Source organism: Notamacropus eugenii, chromosome 1 (genome assembly GCF_028372415.1).
Source record: "Notamacropus eugenii isolate mMacEug1 chromosome 1, mMacEug1.pri_v2, whole genome shotgun sequence".
Classification (NCBI taxonomy): Eukaryota; Metazoa; Chordata; class Mammalia; order Diprotodontia; family Macropodidae; genus Notamacropus; species Notamacropus eugenii.
The window spans coordinates 172,053,126-172,071,869 of record NC_092872.1 but is presented as its reverse complement, the minus strand read 5'-3'; the positions used below and the strand labels follow the sequence as shown (position 1 = coordinate 172,071,869).

Sequence of the window (18,744 nt, the reverse complement as noted above, 5' to 3'; positions counted from 1 at the left end):
CCTTGGGGACGCGGCTCCACCCCTCACGTTTAACGCGCGCGCCCCCGCGCTTCTGCGTGTGTCCTTCCCGGGCTCCTGAGACCTAGGGCTGGGAGGGCCCTTTGACCTCATTGGCTCCTCCCCTCTCACTGCAACATAAGGAAACTGACGGAGATGAAACTGACACGTTGAGAAGAGCTGACCTTCCAGCTCGGGAGCTCTGGTCCTCCATCGTAGCTGCCTCCCCAAATGTAGCGCTTACAAAAGTCACACTTCAGTCCATTTCTTCAAACTACCCTGGCACTGCCAGGCACATACCAAGGGGAGCTTAAAAATGGAAAAGTCCCTACATCCCTCTTGAAGTTGTAAAGTGGTGGCGAGGCCCATGCTGGTCTATTTGGCCGTGATGTGGCTGTTCAGAGGTGCAGCAGTTCTGCACGAATATTTCTGGAAGACCTCGGTCAGGCGCTGCTGGGTGCTGAGAATGCAGATAGGATAGGATTTTTACCTTCAGAGGTTCTTGATTCCTAGGCTATAAAACTCTCAGAGTTGAAGGGTCGACCTCCTTTTGTGTCTAGCACTGTTTCTGGGGTGTACTGCTCACAATCCCCTCACCCCAGAAACTTAAGCGTTTATTTGAATGAATGATTATCCCATCAAATTCTTTAAGACGGACATACTTTGTATTAAACAGTTTTGCACAAAGTATATGTTTAAAAAAAAGGGACAGTTTTGGAAAGAATGAAGACCTGTAGCAAAGCTGTATGTTATAAGTCATCAAGTTAGGATAAATGTGCTGGATTTGGAGGCAGGAAGACTTATCTTCTGATAATTAACTAGTGGTGTTTCCATGGGCAAGTAAGCCCACTTCACCTTTCTCATCTTCATTGACAACATGAAGGACTGCCACTAGATGATCTATCTCACAGGTCCTTTCCAACTGTAAATCTATAGTTTGATTAGATAACTCTTCGTGACTGAATTATAAAGAGCATCTGTTTAAGGCAATTCCCGTAGCACTGAAATAAAAAAAAATCCTTGATGTTGGAATGACTTAGGCAGGAAATGTTAAAAAAGTGTTCAGAGAAAGAAAGATCACCTTCCTCTGGGGTGATTATTAATGCTTTCATGGAATAAGTGAAATTTGATCTATGCCTTTAATGGATGGATTGGATTTTCCTAGGTATTGAAAGGGGAGGAGAGTCTACTAAAGGAAGTGGATTGATTAATGGATTTGGAGTTAGTAGACCTAGGACCTAGTAGAATGCTACATAAATGAGAGATTATATAAATACATTTTAATATACTTATGTACCTTTAGTCTTAGAGATTTACCTGGGGCATTAAAATGTTAAATGGCTTGCTCAGCATCAGACCCGTAATATGTGTCAGACTATTTTAAATCTTGACTTTCCTAACTCAAAGGACAGACTTCTCCAAGGCTATAAATACCATTAATATGCTGACCTAAATTAGTGGAGGGAGTTTTATCTTGGTGGTTCCCATGCAGATACGCCCCAACAGTATTTTCATACTTCAGGGATCTATCATTTCATTGTACTGAGTGATGCTTTCATAAATTCATATTGCAACTACTCTCGAGTTCAGAAGGTGGTCTTTGAAAATTCTAGTGGCCAAAAATTTCATCCCTTTGAAGCCAACTTAGTGATGAGCCTCTTTGAAATTTCTGGAAGGGTTCTTGACCCTTAATGGAAGACTTTCTATCTTCATAGGACCTACCAGAGCTTGTGTTCTAGCTACGTGGAACAGTGGATAGATCACTGGGCCTGGAGTCATAAAAACCTGAGTTTTAATCCTACTTCACACACTTACTAGCCATGTGACCCTAGGCAAGTCAGTTAACAGCTATTTACCTCAGTTTCCTCATCTGTAAAATGGGGCTAATAATATCACCCACCTCCTAGGGCTGCTATGAAGATAAAATGAAATAATAATTTTAAAGTGCTTAGCACAGAGTACCTGGCACATGGTAAGCACTATATAAATGTTAGCTACTACTACTACATGGTTTTAATTACTCAATATCCTTACTCTCTGCCAATTAGCATGAGAATATCACGAGCATAGACAGACCTTGTCAAAAAACTCCATCAAAAAAATCTAGTCTGATTTCACCTTTTCTTGGTGAAACCTTGTGAGCTGTTAGGGATAACATACTTTTCTAAATACTCGTAAATTCTCCCTTTTAATAAAACATTTTAGAATTTTGCCAGGAATTAAATCACACTCACTAGTTTGGATACTACACTGTTTTCCTTTGGAAATTGGTACATGTTGATCCCCTGTTCTGTGATACTTCACTAATTCTATGCAATCTTTCAAAGTTCACTGACAGAATCACAGGAAGTACAAATTCTTGTTCTTTCTGTACCTCCAGTGGGGCTGATCTGGGCCTGGTGATATGAACTCATCTGCTGAGGGTAGATAAGTATTTTCTTTCCATCTCCTCACTTAACTTGGTGTTCAGCCCTCGTTTACCATATTTATTCTCCTCCCCCGTCCCAAGACAATTTTCCTTAGAAGGAAAACTGAGTCAAAATAAGACTTTTGAGGTTCTTTCTTCTCTAACTCACTCATTATTATTGTGCCATACATTCTTTATAGTAGAACTATTCCTTATTTAATCATCCTTTTGTCTCCAAAAAAGCTGAAAAAAGCTCCTTTTTGTTGTGCTTAGCATTCATTGTTAGCCTTAGCTTATTCTAGCATTTCTGATTTTTTTTTATGACTGTGCTACTCTTTTGTATTTATCCTCCATTTCTACCCTTTTTTCCATCTTTTATAAATGACTTTAAAAAATCTTAGTCAATGAATGCCCTGTGGCTCATAATCAGCATCACAAGATGATAGGAAAATATATTTCTTACTTCATTAAGTATGTTCTTCTTGGACAAGAATCATCATTACTGTATTTTAAGCCAAAGCCCAGAAATCCAAATCCAATTCTCAGGAACCATCTTCTTAATTAGTTGTTCACTTCTCTAATTACCTCTCTTCTGAAGGCCCTGCTTCAATAAGCTGCTGTAATGGAAACACCATTTATTTTTCTAGACTAGAGTCTTCAATTTCTTCCATAGGATTCATGAGTTGTAGTTTTTTTCTGTTAGTATCATTTGTCTCCATGAATCAATAGGAGTAGCTTGTGGTCCTTGGCTGTGACATGTCTGAGGCATATCTCCACATTCCAGATACATGCTCTAGGGAGCTAGGTCATGCAGTAGATAGAGCACTGGGCCTGGACTCGGGAATACCCAAGATAAAATTCGGCCTCAGACACTTAGCGGTGTGGCCCTGGACCTCTGTTTGCTTCAGTTTCCTCATTGGTAAAGGGATAATAATAGTACCAATCTCCCAAGGTGGTTGTGAAGATCAAATGAAGTAACTTTTGTAAAACTCTTAACATAGTGCCTGGCACATAATAGGTACTTAATAAATGCTTGTTTCCTTCCTTCTTCCTTCCTTTCCTTCCTCTCCCTTTTCCTCCCTCCCTCTTTCCCTTCCTCCCTCCCTTCCTTTCTGTTGGCCAATAGCCATTTTGATATTCTTTAGCAGAGACTTTTTCTTTTCGGCTGTTCTTGGTCATCATTATGCCTCAGAGCATAGGACTGTGTTTCTTCTTCAGTGGGTTCCCACTCAATGGGAAAAACCTCATACCTAGAGTTCCAGATGTTTAGTGATCAGTTTTCTCTTCCTGTTGTATTCACATTGTTTTGCCTTTATGGTTTCCCTCTCCCAGTCAGAAATTTCATATTCTTTGTTTTCTCTTTGAAGCACTTCCTCATTTAAAGGAATTCTACTCTCTGCTTATCTAGAGAGTAGAGAAGCTTTCTTTTAGCTCTTTCTTATTTTCTTATAGTAGAGAGGTCATTCTCCACTTTGTGTATATATGTTTGTTAACTTGTTACTTGGCAGAAACAGGAGCATGACATTCTTGACAGATCACTGCACAGTTCCACTTGCCCTTCATACTTTCTGGAAGCAAGATCTTCAGTCTTCTGTCATTCTTGTTTGTAGCTTTTGTGGCTAGTTGTCATGGCATACTGCAATGTTTGGTTTGGTTTGTTGCACCTCAGACTTCTGAATCAGGTTTTTCCTCTATATCTGCCTGTCTATCTATCTATCTATCTGTCTGTCTGTCTGTCTGTCTGTCTGTCTATCTATCTATCTATCTATCTATCTATCTATCTATCTATCGCAGATTTCTCACCTTTTCTTGCAATATAATAACAGTTTAGCTGGCTTTGATTAGAAATTTCTAGATTATTGTGCCTAGCTCAAATGGAGGTAGTAATTGCTGTAATCTCTTTTCTGTGAATCTTAATTAGAAAGTCTATTATCAACCTTTTTTGTACCTCTTCATACATCTCTCCACTACTATTCTTTTTATGAACTTAGATAGAACCTCCTGTATTAACTGATTTTCTGGCTACCGTTCCTTCCCCCTAGCACCTTGCCTGTTGTATTAGTACAAACACCACCATTTTCAGGAAGCTGTCCATGATTTCCCCAGTTGTGAACAATCTTCCCCCTCAGTCTTCACTTAGCATTCTGTTTTAGGCTCTCTAGAGCTCTTAACATGCCATATAATATATTACTGTTATCACCCTACTATTTTGTAATCTCCATATGAGCTGAGACTGTGTTTTATCTACATATTATGCCTCCCCTGATGCTTACAGTAGTATTCTGTGTATGATGAGGGCTTAATTGATATCTTGTGTTGTATTTTAAATACATGTCCAGGCTGCCATAAGAGAGGTATCTGAAGGTCAAGTGAGTGGATATGCTAGAGATATTGTTGGTGTGGAGTTACCAGCTGATGCCATGAGGATAAGTTATTTGAAGAAGGGCATTATAAGGGCTCTTCCTGTTTGGTTTTTGCTTATTTATTCAATGCTATTTGTGTAGGAGAGACAGCATGTTGAAGAAGGAGTGTAAAACTTTATGTCAAAAGAGCTGGGCTCCAGCTCTAACCGTGCTTCATGATTAGCTGTGTGACTGTGGACAAGCCATTTCACTTTTCTAAATCTCGGTTTTCTTACCTTTAAAATGAGGATAATAATACTTAAACCTCATTGGGTTGTTGGGAGGATAGTGCTTTGCAAATTGTGAAGAGCTAATAAATGCAAGTTATTATGATTTATGTTCCATGCTTAATCTCAAATTTGAGGCCATCTCTGGAGGGATGAGGGCCTGAGACATATCATTTATATCTGAGGCCCTTTCACTCTAATAGGTTCTGCAGGTGAAGTTTGATTGAAATGATGATCAAAGAGAATCAATGTTGGGAAGAAGTCAGTGGGAGATTCTAGCTAAGGATGCGGAAATATAAAAGCAGCTAAATTTATCAGAATAGAAGGAAGAGGAAGATGATCATGGAAATGGGCTTATGTGTAGACATTAATTAATGTATGTTTGCCAATGATACTTTATTGATGCTGCCTCTTCTCCTGTTCTGTCAGCTCAGGCTCTTACCTCATAAAATTCTGCAGCATCGGTGAACCTGGGACTCCTACCCTCATCTACTTGGCCTTAAGGATGACCGCTTAAAATAGCAAATGAGTGTCTCTAACAATATCACTGACTTTAATATGAACCTGTTCTCTCTTCTTACACCTTATCTCCCTTCTATACTCTATGATACAGCAATACCAGCCTTCTTGCTATTTCTCCTTGAACAGTCCATCTCCTGATGTTGCATTTTCACTGGCTGACCTCGAGGCTTGAAATTCTCTCCCTTCTCATCCCCACCTTCTAACTTTGAAGGCTTTCTTCAAATCTCAGTTAAAGTCCTACCTTCTACAAAAAGCTTTTCCTGATGCCCCTTAATGCTAGAGCCTTCCATCTCGTGATAATTTCCAATTTACCTTGTCTGTAGCTTGTTTATAGACAGTTATTGCATGTTATCTCTCCCATTAGATTTCTCCTTGAGAGTAGGGACTCTCTTCTACCTTTCTTTGTATCCCCAGTGCTTACTTAGCACAGTGCCTGGCACGTAGGAGGCATTTAATAAATGTGAGTTGACTGAGCTGACTGAACTATAAAATAATAACAATGATAGAAAACTTGCCTCTCAAGTTCACTAGATAGGATATGTGAAGAGGATGATGACTAAGTAAATGTTAACTGTTCTTTTTGGCATGTGATTTACCTGGAGAGAGTTTTATACCATTTTGGCATTTTCCCCAGTAGGGCCAAAAGCTTCATTTTATTCTGGCAGGTTAAAACTTTTACATTAGGAAATGTATCTTGGCAGCAATACAGAAAATATAATGGTTATGTTAAAGATGTCCTTAGGAAAATTTATATAATATTAGTTTTTTTTTAAAAAGTATATATACAGAATCGAATATAGAATGACTACTTACAACTAATCATGTTCACTAGAAGTGCTTTTCCTCTGAGTTTTGTGTAGTTTATTCTATAGGTTCTCCAAGACTTCATTATGGACTGGAGATGACTCAGTGTTCTGGAAAGCTATGCTAGCAGAGCACAAGCTCAGGTAGTGCCTTCTGAGCTAATAAGGCTTTGTCCCAGTAAGGGACTCTGAGTCTTTGTCCAGTTTGGAGAAATCCTTTATTTATTTGACTAGAGGATGATGAATTTTACTATTACAGAAACTCAGGAAGACCATCTAAGTGCCACAGGTTTTATGGTCTGTCTTTGTAAAAGGATGATCCCACAACATCGAAATCATAAATGCTAGATGTGTTGAGCATGGCACATAGTTCCTATAAAATTTTTTTTTTGTTTGGGAGGTATTTCTCAGTGTTCTGTTACTCTAAAGACAGCTTCTGAAGAATTTATGAAGTAGAAACAATAATAATTCCCTGTAGCATTTACATATAGTAAAATATTTTTACACATCCTGCCTTAGTCTGTTTCTCTTACAACAGTCTTGTGAGTTTAGCAGAGAAGCAGTTCACCATCTTTCATTGAGGAACCTGAGACCTAGATCTATTCAGCAAGGACCCAGAAGGCAAAACTAGGAGCACTGAGAGAATGTTATAGAAGATGGATTTTGGCTTAATACAATGAGAGACTTCCTATCAATGAAAACTTCCCCAAAGTGGAATGGGTTGCCTCTTGAAGTCATAAAATCATGGAGTAGGAGTTGTCAGGGACCTTAACAGTCAGTTGGTATAATGCTATGATTCTGCAGATGGGGAAAGAGATTAAATGGCTTGCTCAGGTCACTTTGGTAGTAAGTGGCACAGGCATATTTTGAACCCAGGTCCTCTGACTTCAAACCCAGCATTCTTTCCATTATACCCATCTCATATTCTGTAGTAAGCTGCCCATTTAGCACTTCAAGCCGAAGTTCATGTGACATCCCCCTCTCACCACTGCTCCCCGCTTTAACTTTCTCCTCCACCCTCTTAAAAAGTTTTATTATAGAAAGGATCCCTGAGATTCTCTTAGGTGCTGAAAGGTAGTAGGTGACATAGCCAGAAATGGAGCCTAAGACCTTTGACTCTTAACTCAGTTGTCTTTTTTTCCCCCAGCAGCGTACCTGGTACATGGAGTGGTCACCCACATTTTAATGCCTTACAATTCTCAAACAAACCACGTGGTTGTCCACTCAATCTTTGGTCTGGCTTGCTCATTCCAGTCTGCTCATGCACACTAACAGGTTCCCAGAAAACCACCATTAACTCTTATGGACCCAGAGAATGTGGACAAATATACTCTCATCATATACCACTTCAGTTTTGAGCCTCCGCTAACATACTTCACTTTACACGAAACCAAACACTGATAATAGTGGTACTTGTAGGTCTAAAACACAAACTTAACAATAAAACAAAAGAAATAATAATGTATTCATATACTAAATCCAATGTGGGAATAATAAATATGTCACAATCTACACATAAAGATGGATAGCACTCTGATACCAGTGTATCTGTGAATGAAAGCACGCATACACAGAAAACCTTCTAAGGAGGCACATGAGGGAACTCAGGGTAACACACAACTCTGCAACTGTAAACTTGGGTATCTTCTTTCTTTCCCAGGAAATGTCCCTAAAAATTCCTTGAGGAACTATGTAGCTTCTGTATTGAAGAGATGTGTTCATTGCCAAGATGAGTTAATCCATACTGTGCTTTATCAGTACCTCACACTGGCATGGTATCTTAGCTAAAGTAGTCAATCTGCTTAGTGACTTCTCTGATTTTTTATTTCTAAGTGATTCCTCTACTTAATTGCACTTATTTCTCAACATCAGCTGTAATGTCCATCACTTTCAGCTTCAAACTTAGTTGATTCTGTTCTTAAATCTGTTGTTTTACTTTTTTCTTCTCTTACTTTCTAGGGTCAGACTCTGGGTCCTTTCCACAAATTACTCCACTGTAGCTTATGGTTAATAATGGAGCTCTCATGTTCTGTCTATAGTCAGATAAAGAAATTTCTTTTATCCCATAATCAGAGAAAAGTTCTGGCATTGTTATCTTTCTATGCTATTATAAAGCTTTTCACATTTTTTTATTCAAAGTAAGAAAGAAAAATAAAGAATAGTAACTGTCTCAGAACTTTGAATTAGAGTATTTCTTAGAACTGATCAAAGCAGATACCTCCACAACAAACTGCTCCATATGAAGGGATAGTGACTTAAAATGATGGTACCTTACCATAGAATCATTAACTGGAATCTGGAAGAGACCTTAGATGAAGAAACTAGTCTGGGGCAGTTACTTGTCTGCAATGACACAGGTAGTAAATGGCAGGATTTAAACCTTAGGTCTTTGACTCCCATAGTGGTGCTCGGTTCATTGTACTATGCTGACTTTTTTCTTTTTTTTTGTTGTCTTATTCTCATATTGTCATTTCTAGATGTATCCCTCCGTTCAATCCATTATATCCACCTAATAATGAACCTTCCTTTTTAAGAAAAAAAATTCTGCAAACTCAACCAATACACAGCCCACCTCTGATAGTATATGCAACATTCTGCATCTCAGGAGAAAGGGTGTATCAGTAAGCCCTCCAGCATACACAGGGGTGTTGCCTTCATAAAAGGAAAGCAACTTTCAAGGGGTTAACAATCACTTTAATCAGGCACAGGTATCAGACAAAATCAAAATCAAAATTTCAGAGAAATCATCAGAAAAAGCATCAACTTCTGGGTTTGGGGGGAGGAGGGAGGTCCTTACCAGCTTCCCAGAGTCTCTCTGACCAAAGAAACATTTCTAATCAGTAAGCCCTAAAGTAAAACCTCACGCTCAGATTATTTATGCATTTTTTAGAGCCAGAGGGCATAGTCCTCTGACCCAGTGTCAATAGAAAGACCATAAAAAATAGAAAAAATAGAAATTTTTCAGTAGAAAAAAACAAAAGGTACTTGAGACCCTCCTACAAAATAACTCCCTTAATCAAGCTTTCCACAATAGGCAAGCCCATCCATGAGTGGGAAGGATCTTCCTCAATCACATTATTCAATCAGAGGCACTTTTAATAAAACAAAAACTGCAAAAGATCCTAATTTGATTGCCATTCCTAGGGATGAGGAGCATTTCCTTATATCTGGAGTAGCCACTAGAATTCTCCAAATTAAATGGCATTTTATTTTTTCTTTCTATTTACATTGGTTTAGTAATTATGTATAGTCTTGATTATGCTTATTTCACTTTGCATCAATTCATGCATGTTTTCCCAAATTCCTTATATCCATCATGTCTTAAAGCAAAATAGTCCATTCCTATTCCATAATTCATTTAGTTTTTCCCAAGTGGGTACCCACTTTCTTTGCAATTTCTTGCTACTTCAGAAAAAACTCCAATGCTGTCATGAGTATTTTTTTTTTAACATATGAGACCCCAGTGCTTTTTCTTGCATGCAACAAATTGGTGAAGAAATTGGAAAAAAAAAACTAATAGGAAGTAGAAAGATTTTTAATTAATATTCATCATATTTTCAGTAGCTTCGTAAATATAATTGCAATCTTTTCCCTTTTAGGTGATTGCTCACAGTAAATATCAAGAATCTCAGCGAATTTCAATCTTTCTGAGCATGCAGGATGAAATTGAGACAGAAGTAATTATCAAAGATATTTTTCAGCGTGGTAAAACATGTTTTATCCCTCGGTACAAATTCAAGAGCAACTCCATGGATATGGTCAAGTTATTTTCTGCAGAAGAAATTTTTTCACTTCCCAAAACTTCCTGGAACATTCATCAGCCGAGAGATGATGATGTGAGGGAGGAGGCTTTGTCCACAGGTGAGTGGGGAGCCTTTGCTTCCTAACTGAATTCTGCCTTTGAGCACATAGCTCCCTTGTTGCAGTCAGTCAGACGTGGCTGCTTCACTCCCTTATAATGTAGGCTAAGCAAGAGATCTTTCTGGGTCTCAAGGAACTTAGCCCCTTAAGTACGGTCCTGGCCAGTTGTCTATTTCAACCTGTCTCCTGCAGAGTTGGAATTAGACTAGATCCCATAGCAGAGTGGAAGAGACTTTGAGTTATAAGAACCTCTTAACGCCCCAGGCCACAATATTAATCAGATTAATAAGGTCAGTATTCATCATATGATTACTGATTTTTGAGCAGAGGACTTATGATAGCAGTGGATATAGAAATGCCATCTATTCTGTTTGGGTAAATTACTTCCTGTACCTAATGGTATTCCTCACTTTTTATTCACTGTTTCAGTTTTTGTTATATATTTTGTACTTGCCTTGAAATTCTGATGCTTCTTGACTTTCCCTTTCTTTATGATTAATATGATTTCAGTGCAGTAAAGCATTGGCCATTTTATTATTTGGTTTTATCGTTACTTTTTAAGAGAGAACGGATTCATTTTCTCTTGACACTCTATGGGCTTCCCACAAGCACCATCTCTTCCCCTTCAGAAAATGTTTCCCCGAAATGGTTAAGCAAAAATACCTGAGAGAGTTATTTAAACTATGAAAAAACCCCCATCCAGCTGAGCATTTATGTCTGATAGTGCATGCTGCTTTCCTCTTTTAGAGTTAATTGATTGTTAACAGAAAGGAAGGACATGTGCTTTAACTTCAATAATTTGGCACCAGCATTGTCAGTTTTATTTGGACTGATTTTCATTGCCTTTTGGTGCAGTGGATAGAACACTGAGCTTGGAATCAGGAAAACTCACCTTGATGAGTTCAAATCTGACCTCAAACAGCTACTAGCTGTGTGACCCTAGACAAATTACTTAACCATGTTGGCCTCAGTTCCTCATCTGTGAAATGAACTAGAGAAGGAAATGGCAAGTCAATCTAGTATCTTTGCCAAAACCCCAGATGGGGTTACAAAGTGTCAGACTCAACTGAAACAACTCAACAAGAAACAATTGATTTTATATATTGTTCTTTTGCCTCTGCTTTCTTTACTTTGAATCACTTCATACATGTCTTCTCACTTTTTCTGCATTCTCTATACTTATCATTATTTATGATCCAGTAGTATTCCATTATATCCATATATCTTAGTTTCTTCAGGCATTTCTCACTAATAGAATTATAGATTTAGAGCCGAAGGGAATTTAGGGGTCACCTACCTCTAACATCCTTATTTTACAGATGAGGAACGGAGGCCCAGAGAGATTAAGTGATTCTCCTGGGACCATGCAGGCAGAAAGCAGCAGTCCGACTTTGACTCCCAGTGTTTTTTCTGCTATGCTAGGCAAAAATTTTTAAAAATGATCATATTATGAATCTTTTTGTACGTATTGGTCTTTTCTTGTTGTTATCCACCCTGAGATATAAACACAGTTGTGGGACCTCTGGTTACAAATAGCATGAACAACTTGGTAACTTTCTTTCATAATTCCAAATTATTTTCCAGAATGATGAGAACAGTTCACAGCATGACCATTAGTGAATTAGTTTGCTTGGCTTCATGACTGAATTTCCCCCTCTTTTCTGATTTGATGTATGTGAGGTGATACCTTTGTGTTGTTTTAATTTGCTTTTGTCTGTGATTTTGAACATTCTAGATAGCTGTTGAGAGTTTATTTTTCTTCTTTTGAGAACTATTCATTCATCTTCTTAGACTACTTAGCTATTTGGGACTATGATCATTACTTTCTACTCCTATATTACAAAACTCATTATTTTTAGGTGCTTCTTCTTTTGTTGATCTATTTTTGCTACTAGGTAATTCCTTCACTCTGGCTGTTCCCTATTGTACCACAGTATTTTATTCTAAATGTAATTAAGCTTCAGGAAGAATTTAAATTTATGAGTAAAGGGAAATATCAGAGGAGGAATTTCCATTGATTGATTCCCCTATAATTGTAACTGGGGAAGAATATCATTCCCTAGATATTTAGACAACTTCTTAACCAGTTCTTAAAAAAATAAAAAAAGTCCTTTCTTTAAATATTCAGCTAACATTCCCTCCTCTTAATGCCTTCATCAAGGATGCCCTTGATGCAGATTATTTTCATAAAAATTTCATATAGTTGGCAAAGTAGGCATAGAGGTCACTAGTTATTGATATTCTTTCTCTTGATTGCTTTTTGTTTGTAAGAACATGGTCCAGGATTTTTTCCATATCTTTTACGTCTTCAGATACCTGGAGAGTAAGGAAAGAGAGTAATATATAGTAAGCCTGGAAAGAAAACTTGGGTCCAGGTTGTAAAGGGCTTAAAAGCCAAACAGGAAGACTTGGTGTTTTATATTAGAGGGAAGAGAGAATCATTAGAGTTTAGGCGGGGAATGATTTAGTTATATTTGCATTTAAGGAAATCACCATGGTAGATGTGTGGATGGTAGATGGATCGAAATGTTGAGAGAGATGAGGAAAGGAGACCATTGTTATAATCTTGTTAAGAGGTGATGAGGTGATGGCCACCTGAGTAAAGAGAAGGAGTCAGGTGTTAGAGATGTTAGGGAGGTAGAAATGGCAAAAATATGTGCTATGAAGGAAAATGAGGAGTTGAGGATGACATGGAGATTGTGAACCTGGGAGAAGAGAGGAATGGTGATGCCTTTGATAAGTTCTGCTTTGAATATATTAAATTTGAGATCTCTCTAGAATGTCTAAATTTGGAATGTCCAGTAAGTAATTGGTTATATAAGATAGAAGCTCAGGAAAGAGACTGGGGCTGATCTGTGAGTCATCCATAAGAGATAACCACAAGAGCTGATGAGGTCAGCAAGAGATAGTGTAGAGTAAAAAGGGGGTCCATATCAGAACCTTGAGGAAAATCCACAGTATATGGTATGGATGAAAAAGCCATCAAGGGAGCCTTTGAGGAGTGGCTAGACAGAAGAAGGAAAATTAGGAGAGAATAATGGAAAACAAAAGAGAAATAGAGAAGAGAAGACATCCTGTAAAAAGAGGATAATCAACAGTGTCAGATGCAGCAAGATGGCAAGATGGATGAGCACTGAGAATTACCATCAAATTTGTTTCTCAGCATATTTTTCCATCCTGTCCAATATTTCCACTTCCTTCCTTTATTGCTTCTTGTGACTGAACAGAATTAGTGTCTGTCACTTTTTATGGAAGTTGGGTGTCTCTCCCCCTTTCCAATTACTGCTGTTGGGTATCTCTATAGCTGACTTCCTGAATAGTAAGCCTCTGGGCTTAATTATGCTTCCTGTGGTTGGCATGTGGGTGTAGGATTGTTGAATGAGACCTCTATATAGTAAAAGTTTCTGGAGTTATTAATTCATTGGGTGTTTGCCATATATGTCTTTTTAACTTGTGTATCCATTTTTAATTGTTATATTCACTGCATAATTACCCTCTCTTGATTTTTGGAATTGTAGTTTGTAGCAAGCAACTATTTAACCATTTTGCTGGTTACATGGTCTTTGGGTCTTGCCTTCAATCTGAGAACACTTCAAACCATCTAAAGGCCCAAAAATTGGTCTCGGTAATTAAACCTACCAGCAACCAGTAACTACCCTTCTTCTTCCTTAAATATCTTAGGTAACTCCAGCTCTTACGTGTTGCCATACTAGCTGTTTACCAATGCAGATCTCAGTTTACAATCTTAGAGGATTGCCTAGGGTAATGAGAGGTTAAACAATTTGCCCAAAGTGGCAGTCCTGTGTGTTAGAGGAAGGACTAGAACTCAGGTCTTCCTGACTCTGAGGCCAGTTCCTTATCCACCAAACCATGATGCCTCTGCCTTATATAGATTTAACCACATAGAATTTCTGTTCAGGGACTTGATGAATTGATGTAATGCAACCCAGATGCCTTGGCTGCGCTGCTCACCCCAGCTTTAGTGCTGACTAAGTAGACTGCTTCTCCTGGCCATTTTGTTGATGCCCTCTCTATTAATAATGCAAACAGCTTCTATAGCAAACTGAATTGCCCATGTGGGGGATTTGTATTTATCTGACTTTTCTTATAAATTGGTAGACCTAATTTATTTGGCAGTGTGACAGTTGGTAAGAAAATTTGAAGTCTATCAGCCATTAACTGAGTTCTGGCAGTAATCTGAGGAGTCTCTGGGGAATTTTGTGTTAATGGTATACTTTTTTTCCCACACATAAAAAATATCACAGTATGTTAGGACTTTAGAGTCAGAAGCAACCCTAGAACTCTTAGTCCAGGGTTTTTCAAAACTTTTTTTTGCTTACAACACAGTATTCTTCACCATGAGGAATGGAGCCAGAGTGGATATTTAAGTTGGCAACAAAGAAAAATACTCAGGGAATTGGGCCTCAGATCACCTGGAGTCTTGGGATTCTCCTACCTCTCCTTTCCCTCCTCCCTCATCCTCCCTCCACCTTCTTTTTTCTTTACTTCCTCATCATTCACAGCAAAGAACACAGCTTTGCATTTGGATGAATAGGAATGCTATTGTCAAATGATAAGTAGAAAGAGAAGGCAACAGACCACAGCAGAGGGCAGAGGCAAAGCTAGAAGGGAACTCAGAGACTGTCCATTCCGCTCCCTTCATTTTTCAAATGAAGAAACCTACATGCCTTATTCAAGGTCATTAATGGCACAGTTTGAACCCAGGTCCGCTGGGGCTCAAATGTGGAAATCTGGGGCTTGGGAAGGAGTTTTGTGGTACACCTAGAAACTTCGTCACAAGGGTGTGCCACAGCTCTCTCTTTGGGAATCACTTATCTCGTCTAATTCTCTCATTTTATAGAAGTGGAAACAGGCCTAGACTGGCCTAGCTCATGGTTCTGCAGTGATTTAGAGTTGAAAGAGAGCAGAATCCATGTCTCCTGACTCTCATGCTACAATGCCACGCTTCCTCTCCACTTGAATGTCCTTATTTTACTGAACTTAAAACAGCAAATCCAATAAAAAAACTAACAGATTTAAAGTATGCATTCAAGTAGAGTAAAGTAAAAGCAGGAGATATTTGTCTTTCATTTTTGAAGAGGGCCAGTGACATCACTGGTTCTTGATTAAAAGTAAAAAATCAAGTCCAACGTAAAAGCTTGTCTGGCCTTTCCTTCTCTTTTGTTAACAAGAAAAGGTGCTAATCAGCAAGGAGGGGTGAGGGGGTTTCCTATTTGGAAATCTCTATGTGAAATCACAGTTGTAGTCAGTCTCTATTCCTATTTTTCCTTTCTTTCTCCTTTTCCTTTTCTACTATATTCTGTCTTTTCAGGGCAGTGCCCCAAAGTTCCCCCTGTTCTGCTTTTACCAGTCTGTGCTTGGCCACCAGCATACCTCAGATTTTGCTGCCCTCCATCTCTCTCTCTCTCTCCCTCTCTGTGTGAATACCCTCTCAATTCCTCTTCCTCTATTAATGGCAGATATTAGGCTTTTGGAAAATTCTTTACTATTAAGCAAAACAAATGAAAATAAAACACATACAGAGAAGACTTATAAAATCACAGAGCATGAGAATGATCTGGGGATAATCATTGTCTTTCTGTTGCAGGCCCTTTTCTTTCTGGCTTCCCCTGCTCTGTGGCCAAATGCTGTGGTGCCTCTTGGGAAGATTCTGTTTTCTGACTTTGCCTTAGACTTGACTCCTATTTATTTCTCCTTTAAAGATGGAGCCCCTTCTGGATCTTCCTGCCAACTTCAGGGTTAGCACCCTCAGATCTTTCAGATATCACCATTCTTAAAGTAGAAAGACCCTTGAATTTAGGACTCATTGCTTCCCTTGCTCACTCCTCCTCTCTCCTCTGGGAAAAGTTCACTAGATCATCATGTACATATAGATATGAGATGGGATGAGAAGGTAGGCATAATTTTATTGATATAAGGAACTCCTCAGTGAGGAGATCTTTCTACCAATGCAGATCTCAGTTTATAATCTTAGAGAATTGCCTAGGGTAGTGAGAGGTTAAACAATTTGCCCAGAGTGGCAGTCCTGTATGTTAGAGGAAGGACTGGAACTCAGGTGTTCCTCACTCTGAGGCCAGTTCCCTATCCACTAAACCATGATGCCTCTGCCTTATATACATTTAACCACATAGAATTTCTATTCAGGGACTTTTCTTTAGCCATTCCCTCAAACCTATAGGAGACGGAGCTCTTTGCAATTACATTAATCACTCCATCTGTCAAAAGGTATCTTTTATTTGTATATGGCTTTTTGAAACTTTAACTCTTTATCTTAGGGAACTGGTTCTATTGTGTAGTGAAATGTAGAAATGAATAAGAAGCCCAGCTCATTGTTAAGTGTCTGTGCTAATGTATGGTAGCAATGGCAAGGGGAATTTAAATTTACAAATAGTCTGAAAACACCTAGATAACACAACTTAAAATTGCATTGACTTAAAAGTAGTCATAGGAGCTAATTTTTCTTCCTTTCTTCTTCTTATCTTCTCTATACCTTAGACTAATAGAGCTGTTAACATGATTCCTTACAAGATAAAGTAAGTTTCGTGTTACAAGGAGCTATCATTAAAATGAAATTTTAGCTTCACAAAAGTCTTGAGCCTTGGCCAGTAGTTCACTTATATCATGCAGCATTTGTTGTGGCAAATTTCCAAAGCAATTGAAGAATCAGGACAGTTAGACTTGGTTGTACAAAGATTTAATTTCTAATGAAGAAACTCAAACATAGGTAACAGAAAGGAAAAGTAAGGTTTATCTGTCGTCTACAGATGGGTTAGTTAAACTGAATAACAGAGCAGATCTAGGAGTCACACAGAATGAAGGAATGGGAGTGGTTTGAGAGCTGTATCAGCTGAAGAAGGACACCACAGAGAGGAGATCACACATCCATCCAAGAATATCTTGACTAGATGCCACAGAAGTACAATAAACTAGGCCCAGAATTTAATAGAAGATTGATATCTGGCTAGATTTCATTTGATATATTGAGCAATTTTTTTTTAATAATTCCAAGCTGCTCAGTATTGTAGAAAGCCAGCTTTTTATTACCAATAGTTCCCAAGTGACACTGTATGAACACAATCTCAGAAAAATCAAAATCTCTCATGTAACCCAAAGACCTACATGGCAAGTATACATAGGCTACAATATATAACTAAAGACAAATTTCCACCACAGTGGAAAGAACTCTGGATTTTGAGTCAGAAAGCCTGGGTACAAATGCTGGCCCTGCCACTTACTAGTTGTGACCTCAAGCACATTAATCTCTGGGCTTCATTTTCTTCATCTTGGATGAGGGAGTGGCACTGGGTGACCTCTAAGATTCCTTCCAGCTCTAAATCTATAAGTGGAAAAAAAGACAGATCAAGGACATATGATTGGAAAAAGAGGCCGGTTGTGTGACCTAAGTCACAGATATCTCATGGACACCCAGTTATTACACTGTGAACCAGCAGTGCTCACACTTACCTTGGCTGTGCTTCTTACTTTCTGGACTTTACTTCTGCGCTAGCAGCCTGTTCATCCTAGAAGATGAATCTGCCTTCTCCTTGAATTGGTGACTTCCTCCCTGAACCTCCATTTGCAGAAGTGGCCAAGACAACCTTGCTTAGGTAAGGCTCTCTTACCTCTACTCTTGGCTCTACTCTTGGCTCTTCAGACTTTCACACCTTGCATTGGTTCTCCTTGTCCTCATCTGCTTTCATCTCTCTTGTCTGTGTTGTTTTCCCCTCTTAGGGTGTAATCTCTTTGAAGGTAGGGACTGCCTTTTTTATGCTTATATTTGTATTTTCGTCATTTAGCATAGTGGTTAATAACACAGTAAGTAATTAATGAAAGCTCTCTCTCTCTCTTTCTTTCTCTCTCTCTCTCTCTCTCTCTCTCTTTCTCTCTCTCTCTCTCTCTCTCTCTCTCTCTCTCTCTCTCTCTCTCTCTCTCTCTCTCTCTCTCCCTCTCTCCCTCTCTCCCTCTCTCTCCCCCCTCCTCCTCTGTCCCTCCCTCTCTTCATCTCCACACTCCCCCCTCTCCCCCAGACTCCCATCACAGATCACTAAAGCAGTGGAATATAACAGAAGAATTTTGAGAAATCACAAGGACTGTATAAATGAGAACTGAAAACAAAACTAGTTTCCAACTTTTAAAGACCTCTGGAAGATCACTCATTACGTGACTCTCATGATTCTTTACTATCTGAATAGAATTTTCCCCATATATAATCTTAACTTTTCATGATGAAATTAGTATTTTTTCTTTTATATGATTTTAGAATACATATGAAAGACACTATCTGTCTACCAAGTCATTTGTTCTACCAGACTAATGATTTTTTTATAGTTAACATGATAAAAATAATTGGATCATATATTTTCTATGTATTTTGGTCAGTTTTATGACTTAGATATAGTCTGCTAGAGCATGTGGCTGCCAAAGCCTGCATGTTCCGCCTCAACACTTCATAAAAGATGCTCTGAGAACATGTATAGATGATCCACCTATAGTAGTTTTGGAGA

At 38.6% G+C, this 18,744-nt stretch overlaps 1 protein-coding gene across 1 annotated transcript in view; it reads left to right on the top strand.

The window, feature by feature from the left end:
• The window catches only part of MTHFS (methenyltetrahydrofolate synthetase), a 104,904-nt gene that overhangs the window by 330 nt on the left and 85,830 nt on the right, over nt 1–18,744 (top strand). The window contains exon 2 of the mRNA XM_072618916.1: nt 9,958–10,219. Coding sequence (XP_072475017.1) covers nt 9,958–10,219 — 262 coding nt within the window. The remainder of the gene's footprint in view (nt 1–9,957; nt 10,220–18,744) is intronic.